Here is a 13,865-nt window from a genome sequence, read left to right as displayed (position 1 = left end):
CCTCCACTGCCTTTTCTGGCAATTAATTCCAGATTCACCACCCTCTGACTAAATACATTCCTCCTCATTTCCTTCCTAAAGGAACATCCTTTAATTCTGAGGCTATGACCTCTGGTCCTAGACTGTCCCACGAGTGGAAACATCCTCTCTACATCCACTCTATCCATGCCTTTCACTGTTCATCAGTGGGGGGGGGGGGGGGGGGGGGGGGGTGTAGTCAACAACATGGAAGCGTATGCATGCAGTTAACAGGAAAGAGAGTGTAGGAAAGATTACGCTTAAACTGATAGGGCAGGGGGATGGGAACCAATGGAAGGTGATAGAGGGCCATAAAAGGAGGACAGAAGCAAAAGGTAGACGCGAGATGAGAAAAACAATGTGCCAATTGCGAGGAGCATTCGTACTAAGGTGGATTAATTGAATGTGCAGTTAGCAGTTAAGGAGTTTGATATAGTTGGAATTACAGAGACATGGCTCCAGGGTGACCAGGGCTGGGAGCTAAACATGCTGGGTTTTCGATATTCAGGAAGGATAGATAGAAAGGAAGAGTTGGGGTGGCATTGCTGGTTAAAGAGATTAATGCAATAACAAGGAGAGACATTAGGTTGCTTACTGTAGAATCAGTATGGGTAGAATTGCGAAATAGCCAAGGGCAGAAAATGATTGTTGGAGTTGTATACAGACTACCAAACAGCAGTAGGGAGGTTGGGGATAGCACCAAGCAGGAAATTAGGGATGCGTGTCACAAAGATACAGCAATTATCATGGGTGAATTTAATCTACATATAGATTGGTCCCACCAAATTGGTAGCAGCGCTGAGGATTTCCTGGAATGTACACAGGATGGTTTTTTAAACCAATATGCAGAGGAACTTACTAGAGGGCAGGCCATCCTTGACCGGGTATTGTGTAATGAGAAGGGATTAGTTAGCGATCTTGTTGTGCAGAGCCCCTTGGGCAACAGTGACCATAATAGGACAGAGAGTGACACGGTTAATTCAGAGACTAGGGTCCTGAACTTGAAGAAAGGAGATTTTGAAGGTACGAGACAGGAATTGGCTAGGACTGGCAAATTATATTTAAAGGGTTGACGGTGGAGATACAATGACAAAGATTTAAAGACTGCATTGATGAACTCCAAAAATTGTCAAGTCAAGTTTATTCGTCACATACACATACGAGATGTGCAGTGAAATGAAAAGTGGCAATGCTCGCGGACTTTGTGCAAAAAGACAAACAAACAAACTAACTACAAACAGAATGTAACAGAATCAAATATTCTTTTTCATATTAAATATTGTGGGCGGAAGGAAAAAGGGAAAAAAACAGCAATTTTTTTTAAAAAGCAGTAGAGTGGTACAGTAAAGTTAGTCCCTGGTGAGATAGGAATTTACAGTCCTAATGGCCTCTGGGAAGAAGCTTCTTCTCAACCTCTCCGTTCTCACAGCATGGCAACGGAGGCGTTTGCCTGACGGTAGCAGCTGGAACAGTCCGTTGCAGGGGTGGAAGGGGTCTCCCATGATTTTATTGGCTCTGGAGTTGCACCTCCTGATGTATAGTTCCTGCAGGGGCTCTCTCTCTCTCTCTCTCTCTCATCTTGACAGCCAGAAGGCGGGCTACGTGAGGATGCTGTTCATAGACTTCAGTTCAGCCTTCAACACGATAATCCCCACCAGACTGGCCGAGAAGCTACTGGAATTAGGGCTCAACACCTGTGTGCCTGGGCCCTGGACTTTCTCACCGCCAGGCCCCAGGTAGTCAAGATGGAAGGGAATACATCAAAGTCCCTCACCCTGAGCACAGGATCAGGGTGAAACGGGGAAAGCGGGTCAACCATGGCTAACGAGGGAAATCAAGGATAGTGTTAAATTCAAGGAAGAGGCATATAAATTGGCCAGAGGAAGCAGAAAACCGGGGGACTGGGAGAAATTTAGAACTCAACAGGAGGACAAAGGGGTTAATTGAGAGGGGGGGAAAAAAGAGCATGAAAGAAGGCTTGTGGGGAATATAAAAATGGACTCTAAAAGCTTCTTTAGATGTGTAAAAAGGAAAAGATTAGTGACAACTAACTTATGTCCCTTACAATCAGAGACAGGTGACTTTATAATGGGAGACAAGGAAATGGCAGAACAGTTAAATGAGTACTTTAGTTCTGTCTTCACTAAGGAAGACACAAACAATCTCCCAGAAATACTAGGAGACCGAGGATCTAGTGGGAGGGAGGAACTGAAGGGAATCCAGTCAGGAAATGGTGTTAGGTAAACTGTTGGGACTGAAGGCAGATAAATCCTCAGGGCCTGATTATCTGTGTCCAAGAGCACTCAAGGAGGTGGCCCTAGAAATCGTGGAGGCATTGGTGATCATTTTCCAATGTTCTCTCGATTCTGGATCAGTTCCTGTGGACTGAAAGGTAGCCAACTCATTTTTTTTTTAAAAGACAGGAGGGAGAGAGAAAACAGGGATTTATGGACCAGTAGTGGGGAAGTTGCTTGAGTCGATTATTAAAGATATTATAGCAGCGCATTTGAAAAGCAGTGATAGGATCGGTCAAAGTCAGCATGGGTTTATGATGGGGAAATCATGCTTGACTAATCTTCTGGAATTTTTTGAGGATGTAACAAGTAGAATGGAATATGGAGAGCCAGTGCATGTTGTGTATCTGGAATTTCAAAAAGCCTTTGACAAGGCCCCACGCAAAAGATGAGTGTGCAAAATTGGAGCACATGGTATTGGGGGTAGGGTATTGACATAGATAGAGAACTGGTTGGCAGACAGGAAGCTAAGAGTAGGAATTAACATGTCCTTTTCAGAATGGCAGGCAGTGACTAGTGGGATGTCACAAGTTTGCTGATGACAAAGCTGGGTGGCAGTGTGAGCTGCGAGGATGCTATGAGGTTGGATAAGTGGGCAGATGCAGTATAATGTGGATAAATGTGAGGTTATTCACTTTGGTGGCAAGAACAGGAAGGCACCTAATGGCGTCAGATTAGGAAATGGGGAGGTGCAACGAGACCTGGGAGTGCTTGTACATCAGTCACTGAAAGTAAGCATGCAGATACAGCAGGCAGTGAAGAAAGCTAATGGCATGTTGGCCTTCATTGCGAAAGGATTTGAGTTTAGGAGCAAGGCGGTCCTACTGCAGTTGTACAGAGTATTGCACGCAATTTTGGAATCCTAATTTGAGGAAGGACATTATTGCTATTGAGGTAGTGCAGCGTAGGTTCATCAGGTTAACTCCCGGGATGGCGGGACTGACATATGACGAAAGAAAGGGTCGACTGGGCTTGTATTCACTGGAATTTAGAAGGACGAGAGGGGATCTTATAGAAACATATAAAATTCTTAAAGGATTGGACAGGCTAGATGCAGGAAAAATGTTCCCGATGTTGGGGAGTCCAGAACCAGGGGTCACAGTTTAAGAATAAGGGGTAATTTAGGGCTGAGATGAGGAAAAATGTCTTCACCCAGAGTTGTGAATCTGTGGAATTCTCTACCACTGAAACAGGGCTTGAAATTAATTTGCCCGGGTGCCAATGGGGTCCTAAAGTGCCACGGGGCAACCTAAAACCCTGCCATTTTGCCCGGCTTGACAAGCACCCGGAACACCTATCGTTTAATTCTGAGCGGTCCCCCTCTCTATCTCTCTCTGTCTCTGCCCGCCATCCTTATCCGTGTCCGGGCTGTCGGGTCTCCGTTCTCCGCTCGCTACTACTCTGCCGGCACGGCCGGCCGCCTTACACATGTGCACTGCCACGGCCTGCACATCCTCCCCTTCAAATGCACACAACCACGGCCAGCACATCATCGGCCGTGGTTGTGCGCATGTGCCGCCCTGCACATGCGCACTGCGACGGCAACTGGTTGGCGTCAGGCACTTACTCCCTCCCTTTGCATTTTGGGAGGTCTGGCCGCCATTGCCTCGCCGCGACCTCTGAAAACAAACGTAGAATCACTCCCTGGAGCTGGAGTAACTCTTGCTTCTTGGTTTCCTGGTCCTCCAAATGGAATTTAAACTGTAAAGGACCCACCACCACCAAAATCCAAACTCTGAAAAATAACAGCCAATTGCACTTTATCTGTTTATTTATTGTGTATATACAGTGGCTTGCAAAAGTATTCATACCCCTTGAACTTTTCCACATTTTGTCACGTTACAACCACAAACGTAAATGTATATTATTGGGATTTTATGTGATAGACCAACACAAAGTGGTGCATAATTGTGAAGTGGAAGGAAAATGATACATGGTTTTCAAATTTTATTACAAATAAAAAACTGAAAAGTGTGGCGTGCAAAAGTATTCAGCCTCCCTGAGTCAATACTTTGTAGAACCACCTTTCGCTGCAATTACAGCTGCAAGTCTTTTGGGGTATGTCTCTACCAGCTTTGCACATCTAGAGACTGAAATTTTTGCCCATTCTTCTCTGCAAAATAGCTCAAGCTCTGTCAGATTGGATGGAGAGCGTCTGTGAACAGCAATTTTCAAGTCTTGCCAGAGATTCTCAATTGGATTTAGGTCTGGACTTTGACTGGGCCATTCTAACACATGAATATGCTTTGATCTAAACCATTCCATTGTAGCTCTGGCTGTATGTTTAGGGTCGTTGTCCTGCTGGAAGGTGAACCTCCGCCCCAGTCTCAAGTCTTTTGCAGACTCTAACAGGTTTTCTTCCAAGATTGCCCTGTATTTGGCTCCATCCATCATCCCATCAACTCTGACCAGCTTCCCTGTCCCTGCTGAAGAAAAGCATCCCCACAGCATGATGCTGCTACCACCATGTTTCACAGTGGGGATGGTGTGTTCAGGGTGATGTGCAGTGTTAGTTTTCTGCCACACATAGTGTTTTGCATTTAGGCCAAAAACTTCAATTTTGGTCTCATCTGACCAGAGCACCTTCCTCCATGTTTGCTGTGTCCCCCACATGGCTTGTGGCAAATTGCAAACGGGACTTCTTATGGCTTTTTTTCAACAATGGCTTTCTTCTTGCCACTCTTCCATAAAGGCCCGATTTGTGGAGTGCACGACTAATAGTTGTCCTGCGGACAGATTCTCCCACCTGAGCTGTGGATCTCTGCAGCTCCTCCAGAGTTACCATGGCTGCTTCTCTGATCAATGCTCTCCTTGCCCGGCCTGCCAGTTTAGGTGGACGGCCATGTCTTGGTAGGTTTGCAGTTGTTCCATACTCTTTCCATTTTCGGATGATGGATTGAACAGTGCTCCGTGAGATGTTCATAGAAACATAGAAACATAGAAATTAGGTGCAGGAGTAGGCCATTCGGCCCTTCGAGCCTGCATCGCCATTCAATATGATCATGGCTGATCATCCAACTCAGTATCCCGTACCTGCCTTCTCTCCATACCCTCTGATCCCCTTAGCCACAAGGGCCACATCTAACTCCCTCTTAAATATAGCCAATGAACTGGCCTCGACTACCCTCTGTGGCATGGGATATTTTTTTATAACCTAACCCTGCTTTAAACTTCTCCACAACTTTATCCCTGACCTGTCGGGTGTGTTCCTTGGGCTTCATGATGCTGTTTGTTCACTAATGTTCTCTAACAAACCTCTGAGGCCTTCACAGAACAGCTGTATTTATACTGAGATTAGATTACACACAAGTGGACTCTATTTACTAATTAGGTGACTTCTGAAGGCAATTGGTTGCACTGGATTTTATTTAGGGGTATCAGAGTAAAGGGGGCTGAATACTTTTGCACGCCACACTTTTCAGTTTTTTATTTGTAAAAAAATTTGAAAACCATGTATCATTTTCCTTCCACTTCACAATTATGCGCCACTTTGTGTTGATCTATCACATAAAATCCCAATAAAATACATTTACTTTTGTGGTTGTAACGTGACAAAATGTGGAAATGTTCAAGGGGTATGAATACTTTTGCAAGCCACTGTATATGGTCTATGGTATATGGACACACTGAACTCTTATCTCCTGTTCTGTATTATGTTTAAATGTTCAGTTATGCTGCAGCAAGCAAGAATTTCATTGTCCTATCTGGGACACATGACAATAAAACTCTCTTGACTCTTGACTTGGACTTAAGCAAAAAAAGGGTTCTTGGGAAAAAAGAGCTACCTTAAATTTAGTTGCGTCTGGTTGGGTAACTATGGTAGGGTGAAGACTATTCCATGCTTTAATTGTGCGGGGGAACTCCATGGAACAGCCAGCATCTCTGGTTAGAAGAAATTGGGTGACGTTTCGGGTAGAGACCCTTCTTTAGATTTCCTCTGGTTTTAGTGTTTTTAGTTTAATTTAAAGATACAGCGTGGAAACAGGGTCTTCAGCCCACCGACCACCCGTACACTAGTTCTACCCCACACATTAGCGACGCAAGTCAAGAGTCTTTTATTCTCACGTCCCAGTTAGAACAATGAAATCCTTACTTGCAGCAGCACAACAGAATATGTAAACATAGTACAGGTACTCTGTAAACAATGTTATAAACAAGAAAACAAAACAATACACGCATATATATAACACACACACACAAACACCCTCCTGGGATTAATAAAGTTCTATCATATAGTATTGTGTGTATAGGAAAGAACTGCAGATGCTGGTTTAAACTGAAGATAGACTCAAAAAGCTGGAGTAACTCAACAGGAAAATATTAAGTTTTGGGTTGGGTCTGAAAAAGGTTCCTGCGCACCTTTGGAATGTGGAAGGAAACAAGAGCACCCGGAAAAAAACCCATGCGATCAAAGGGAAAAAGAGCAAACTCCATACGGACAGCACCCATATTCAGGATCAATTCCAGCTCTGGCAATTTTAGGCAGCAACTTTATGGCCAATGTACTGCCCCATAGGCTTGAACTGAATGAAAACATACAGTAGCTGTAAAAGGGGACATAGCGTCACTTTGAGATTTAAGATAGGTTCTTTTTTTTTAGTAACCAAAGGTATTAGCGTATAATTTTTTGTGTGTTGGAAAACAAAATATAGTGGCACAGCTGGTGGACTTGCTGCCTCACACGCCAGAGATCTGGGTTTGATCCTGTCTTCTGACACCGTCTGTGTTGAATTTGCACATTCTCCCTGCAAGCGTGTGGGTTTCCTCCCACATTCCAAAGACACATTGGCTTTGTAGGTTAAGTTGTCTCTGTAAAATTGCCCCTAATGTGTAGGGAGTGGGTGAGGAAAGTAGGATAACAGAACTTGTGTGAATGGGTTGACAAAAATGCTGGAGAAACTCAGTGGGTAAGGCCGCATCTATGGAGCGAAGAAAATAGGGATGTTTTGGGACGAGACCCTTCTTCAGACTGATGTGAGGCTTGAGGTGGGGGGGGGGGGGGGGGAAGAAGAAAGGAAGAGGCAGAGGTAGAGGGCTGAGGGAGAGCTGGGAAGCGGAGAAGAAAGCAGGGACAACCTGAAATTGGAGAAGTCAATGTTCATACCGCTGGGATGTAAACTACCCAAGCGAAATATGAGGTGCCGTTCTTCTAATTTGCTGTGGGCCTCACTCTGGCCATGGAGGAGGCCCAGGACAGAAAGGTCGGATTTGGAATGGGAGGGGGAGTTGAAGTGCTGAGCCACCAGGAGATCAGGTTGGTTATTGCGAACTGAGCGGAGTTGTTGTGCGAAGCGATCGCCAAGCCTACACTTGGTCTCACCGAGGTTGATCATACGCTGAATAATCCAACCAGATTTTTGTTTGGAAGTGGAAAGAGATAATAGAAATTGCATTCATTGCAACGTGTAAATAGAGATGAGATGCTGTATTGTAATTTTGCTGCATGTCATTGTGGTATATATCAAGTCTTGATTGGTGAAGGTACACAAAAAAGCTGGAGAAACTCAGCGGGTGCAGCAGCATCTACGGAGCGAAGGAAATAGGCAACGTTTCCGGCCGAAACACTTCTTCAGACTTGATTGGTGAATATGTTTAGTTTGTGACTTCATTTGAAGCAGAAATAATATGCGAATGCTTCATTGACCATAATTCCGACTGGTAACTGCGCATTTCGTCCGAGCACATTATCGCACACGTCATGCAAGCTGTCTTAAATGACCACCTAAACTATCATTTGGCAACCTAAATAGCTGCTGAGGTTGCCCGGCTGGCAACAGGGAAAAAAAGTTAAGTGAGAGCCCTGCTGAATTCACTGGATGTTTTCAAGAGTTAGATTTAGCTCCAAGGGCTAAAGGAATCAAGGGATATGGGGGGAAAAGCAGGAACGGGGTACTGATTTTAGATGATCAGCCATGAACATATTGAATCGTGGTGCTGGCTCGAAGGGCCGAATGGCGTCCTCTTTCACCTATTTTTCTGTCCTAAACTCCAGCAAGTAGAGGCCCAGTGCCATCAAACACTCATCATGTTAACCCACTCATATCTGGGAAAATTCTCCTAATCTTCCTCTCGACCCTCTCCAGCACCAGCACCTCAAATAAGGGGCCCAAAATTGCTCACAATACTCCAAATGCAGTCTGGCCAGCATTACATCTGTTTTAATATTCTAGTCCACTCGAAATAAATGCGAGCATTGCATTTACCATCCTTACTACCTATTCAACTTGCAAATTAACTTTTTGGGAATATAGTATTATCTGATATGATAGCATGCAAAACAAAGCCTATCACGATACCCACTGTACAAGTGACAATGAGCCTAATTCTGCTTCAAACTACAGTAAAACTCCAATAATCCAGCAACCCTCAGGATGAAATGCCAGACTAAAATATTCCAGTCTATAGGATGTCACTCCAATTAAATATGTAACCATTTTGTAATCGAATTTTCTGTAAACATATTGCACAGTAGTTTAATACATTTCAGTGAATCTTGAGAAGTTTAAATGCTGAAAATATATCATCACTACAGATACTACTGATGGAGCTACACCCCAGCAATATGAACGTTGACTTCTCTAACTTCAAGTAACCCTTGCTTTCCCTCTCTCTCCATCCCCTCCCCAGTTCTCTGACCAGTCTCACTGCCTCCGACTACATTTCATCTCGGTTTGCTTTGTTGTTACCTTCTCCCAACTAAAAATGATCTATTCTACATTTTCCTTGACCATCATTCTCTTTGTCTTGTTTTCACACCTTTCACTTCCTTATCTATACACTTCCTTATCCATGTTCCCCTGATATCAGTCTGAAGAAAGGTCTTGGACTGAAACATCACCCATTCCTCCTCTCCAGATGCTGCCTGTCCTGCATTTTGTGCCTATCATCACTACAGATCCTGAGCACCAACTGACCCCATGGCATGCATGATTCCAGCACTGGCCACATAACCAGCTCAATGTATTTGGTTGTACACCCTGCTTGTCTTCCCGCTTCCACTTCCACTTGGATAGTTATTTCTCCCCTCCCCTTGCACCCACACTACTTCCACTCGCTTCACAATTCAATCCTTATCTCACATCTTTTCATCTCTGGTCTTTGTCCTACCATCTGCATATCACCCCTTCCTTCCTTCCACCTGTATACACTTATCATTTGCCAGGCTTTGTCCTGCCTGTCCTCTCTTCCATCTCCCCCTACCCCCGCCCCCCCCCCCCCCCCTCACTCTGAAGGGTCTCGACCCGAAACGTCACCTATTTCTTCTCTCCAGAGATGCTGTCTGTCCCCCTGAGTTACTCTAAAGGGCCTGTCCCACTTACACGACTTTTCAGTGGACTGTCTGCGACCTTCGAGCTCGGGGGCACTCGCCTGAAAAACCACGAACTGGAACGACTGTCAGCGCGGAACACACACACACACACATGGTAAGTCCTTTAAAAGAGCGGGGAGGGGAGGGGGAGAAGGGGGGGGGGGGGGGGGGGGGAGACACTTTTAAGAAGCCAGACAACTTTTAATAAGCCAGAGATACACAGCTGTGATTTTAGTTTAGCAGGCATTTAACATTACCAGTCGGTTTTCCTTGGTTCTGAAAACTCGTGCTTACGTTTTTTCCCCTCCAATGAGCCAATTAAAATGCCCGGTCAGCAAAGGAGATTTCCTACAGCTACCTCGACTACCTACAACAACATGGCGACCCCACTACCACTGCACTTCGTTCTCAAAAGTACCAATGTTCTCCACGGCGCCGCTCTCCACCAATCGCGGAAAACATTTGAATGGTGAAAACTGTTGCGCTCCCATACTGAGGCCGCGAACAGTTACCACCATGCGGGAACTCCTCTCGACCATGAAGGAGACTGGTGAGACCACCTACGAACATGTGGTGACCATATGGCGAGCGCAGTTTCCTGAACTGCAAATAAGGTCCCCTAAGTGGGACAGGCCCTTCACTTTTTGTGTCTACTCCATAGATGCTGCTGGCCCGTTAAGTTACTCCAGCACTTTGTGTTTTTGTTTGTAAGCCAGCATCTGCAGTTCCTTTTGCTGTACACTGGGCCACTGGCACATATTTTGAAATAACGGGTGAGCCAAATGCCCATCCATCATAATTTGTAGATAATCTGAGTTTACTTTGAATATTTCTCCCACTATTATGAAACCGATTGCAGATAAGTTAAATAATAAATTTGCAGTCGATTTTTAACTAACTGGTCAAATATCAAGTAACGAGTAGGGTTAGGATTTTGCAAGATGGAATAAGGGGTCTGAGAGGCAGCAAACACTTGTCTCATTGATGGGGCCTGCGCATCCCGCTCGGCCTCACCCTCCCCCTCTCTCGGACACGAGTTTTAATCAAACATTGAATGGAACCTTTAACCGCCATTTCCCGACAACATCATCTAATTAAAAGGACAACTCCAAACAAAACGCCTCGTCTCTCAAGCCCACCCGCTCACCTTGCCGGTTCTCCAACAGCTGTTTCTCAAAATCGTCAAAATCTGACATCTGCCTATTCTCACTTCAACGTATCTTAATTGAGAAATAAAACCCGTTATCTTTGTGTCGGATGGTCTCTTCATCCACCGTTAAAAGCGGCGTCCAAAGCCCGTCACCTCCCTCATACAATGGCCGCCTCGCCACCAGCTCCCGGCTTGCGCTCGCCTCAGCCTAACTTTACTTTCTGAGTGACAGCGACGCTGGCCAACCGGTGCCCGCGCAGCTCCGGGCGGCGCCGCTCTCCACCAATCGTTCCAGCACGGAGGCGGGACAATGATAGTCACGGTTGGTTGAAGAGCAAGTGAACGCGCAGAGGGACAAACATCGCAGCTCCCGTCCACCTGCAACAAAGGCGAAATTCACACCAAATTTAAACCCTTATTTCCCCTCACATCTCCCCCCTCCACGCCAACACTCCACAGAAAATCCCATCGTCCTAGTTACACCTAGAGAGCTGTAAAGATTTTTACCAGGTATAGAAACGTAGAAACATAGAAATTAGGTGCAGGAATAGGCCATCCGGCCCTTCGAGCCTGCACCGCCATTCAATATGATCATGGCTGATCATCCAACTCAGTATCCCGTACCTGCCTTCTCTCCATACCCTCTTAGCCACAAGAGCCACATCTAACTCCCTCTTAAATATAGCCAATGAACTGGCCTCAACTACCCTCTGTGGCAGAGAGTTCCAGAGATTCACCACTCTCTGTGTGAAAAAAGTTTTTCTCATCTCGGTTTTAAAGGATTTCCCCCTTATCCTTAAGCTGTGACCCCTTGTCCTGGACTTCCCCAACATCGGGAACAATCTTCCTGCATCTAGCCTGTCCAACCCCTTAAGAATTTTATAAGTTTCTATAAGATCCCCTCTCAATCTCCTAAATTCTAGAGAGTATAAACCAAGTCTATCCAGTCTTACTTCATAAGACAGTCCTGACATGCCAGGAATCAGTTTGGTGAACCTTCTCTGCACTCCCTCTATGGCAATAATGTCCTTCCTCAGATTTGGAGACCAAAACTGTACGCAATACTCCAGGTGTGGTCTCACCAAGACCCTGTACAACTGCAGTAGAACCTCCCTGCTCCTATACTCAAATCCTTTTGCTATGAAAGCTAACATACCATTCGCTTTCTTCACTGCCTGCTGCACCTGCATGCCTACTTTCAATGCCTGGTGTACCATGACACCCAGGTCTCGCAGCATCTCCCCTTTTCCTAATCGGCCACCATTTAGATAATAGTCTGCTTTCCTGTTTTTGCCACCAAAATGGATAACCTCACATTTATCCACATTATACTGCATCTGCCAAACATTTGCCCACTCACCCAGCCTATCCAAGTCACCTTGCAGTCTCCTAGCATCCTCCTCACAGCTAACACTGCCGTCCAGCTTAGTGTCATCCGCAAACTTGGAGATATTGCCTTCAATTCCCTCATCCAGATCATTAATATATATTGTAAATAGCTGGGGTCCCAGCACTGAGCCTTGCGGTACCCCACTAGTCACTGCCCGCCATTGTGAAAAGGACCCGTTTACCCCTACTCTTTGCTTCCTGTTTGCCAGCCAGTTCTCTATCCACATCAATACTGAACCCCCAATGCCGTGTGCTTTAAGTTTGTATACTAATCTCTTATGTGGGACCTTGTCGAAAGCCTTCTGGAAGTCTAGAAACACCACATCCACTGGTTCTCCCCTATCCACGCTACTAGTTATATCCTCGAAAAATTCTATAAGATTCGTCAGACATGATTTACCTTTCGTAAATCCATGCTGACTTTGTCCAATGATTTCACCACTTTCCAAATGTGCTGCTATCCCATCTTTAATAACTGACTCTAGCAGTTTCCCCACTACCGATGTTAGACTAACTGGTCTGTAATTCCCCGTTTTCCCTCTCCCTCCCTTCTTAAAGGGAGGATTAGAGGATTTGCAATTGTTTTTGTTTTTATATGTTGTTTTAAGAACATATGTTATATGTTGTTTGTTGTCTTAAGAAATCCTGTTCCTAATAGACGAGAGAGTTAACACATAAAATAGTTTATGTATCATATGAGGACAATGGAGCGGTTTGCCATTGTACCTGTAATCCATTGATACTTCTGTATTATTCATAATTGTGCATTATTGATAATACTACTCACAAACAGGACTGTGCCTAAAGGCTCATTGTTTCGGGCTCCATTTTCCGCGCTGAACTTATCTCCTATATGTCAGCTCTATCTCGTTTCCACCTTGTGCCGTCCCTTCCCACGTACATCAGGGTTACCTCACACACTCTTCACAGTTAAGAACTCCCAATTCCTTGACCTGCCTCATCTTTACCATGGTTCACTGCCTCATCTTTACCATGGCCTTTCAGTCCCTTCATATCTCCATTCCCCAATCTGGAAGGCTGCAGTGCCCTTCATCTCTGAATACAATAATCTATCAGTTCAGTCTTACACTCTTCTATGCCCAATGGAACCTGTCCTCATTCTTAACAACTGTTCTTCAGATTCCTCTCACTCTCTTCAAGTCAAAGGTGTGCCATGTGCATTCTCATGGGCCACCAGCAGTTGTAGATAAAGCCTTCACCCGTGTTTCCTCCATTTCCTGCAGTTCTGCTCTTGATCCCCGTCCCTCCAGACAGCATAAGGATGGTGTAACCCTGGTCTTCACATTACATTGCACCAGCCTCCATGTCCAAAACATCATTCTGAAGAAGGGTCCTGACCTGAAACCCAATCTGTCCTTTTCCCTCGACAGATGTTGCGTAGCCTTCTGACATCTGCCAGCACTTTGTCTTTTGTTGTGATTTATTGATATTTTATAAGGTGTTACAAAATGATCTACTTCAATAAGCTTTAAATTCAACCTTTTATTAGGAGCTAGACTAAGTGTCACACAGGAGGGCTGGTCCCCCAACGCAATATTCCACCTCTCCACCAATTCCAATATTGGTGGCCAGTGGGGAGGGGGCTTTCTGAGGTGCTAGTATGGGTGTTGTGGGCTGAAGGGACTGATTTCCAGAGGGCTAGTATGGACATTGTGGGACGAATGGATTCTTGGTCTGGCAGCTT

The 13,865-nt window shown here is 45.2% G+C and overlaps 1 protein-coding gene across 4 annotated transcripts in view; it reads right to left on the bottom strand.

Moving 5' to 3' along the window:
- u2af2 (U2 small nuclear RNA auxiliary factor 2) overlaps positions 1-10,972 on the bottom strand; it is a 47,884-nt gene extending 36,912 nt beyond the window's left edge. For 3 of the 4 annotated variants that reach the window (XM_033044490.1, XM_033044491.1, XM_033044492.1), the window contains exon 1: positions 10,769-10,972. In XM_033044490.1, the coding sequence (XP_032900381.1) occupies positions 10,769-10,817 (49 nt within the window). In that variant the 5' untranslated portion in view covers positions 10,818-10,972. Of the gene's footprint in view, positions 1-9,631; positions 9,653-10,768 lie in introns of those variants that run through there. The other variant, XM_033044493.1, reaches the window with a different exon arrangement.
- Between the last annotated feature and the right edge of the window lie 2,893 nt (positions 10,973-13,865).

The sequence above is a fragment of the Amblyraja radiata genome, chromosome 26 (genome assembly GCF_010909765.2).
Source record: "Amblyraja radiata isolate CabotCenter1 chromosome 26, sAmbRad1.1.pri, whole genome shotgun sequence".
Taxonomy (NCBI): Eukaryota; Metazoa; Chordata; class Chondrichthyes; order Rajiformes; family Rajidae; genus Amblyraja; species Amblyraja radiata.
The sequence above is the reverse complement of the archived record's forward strand: the minus strand, read 5'-3'. Positions and strand labels throughout refer to the sequence as shown.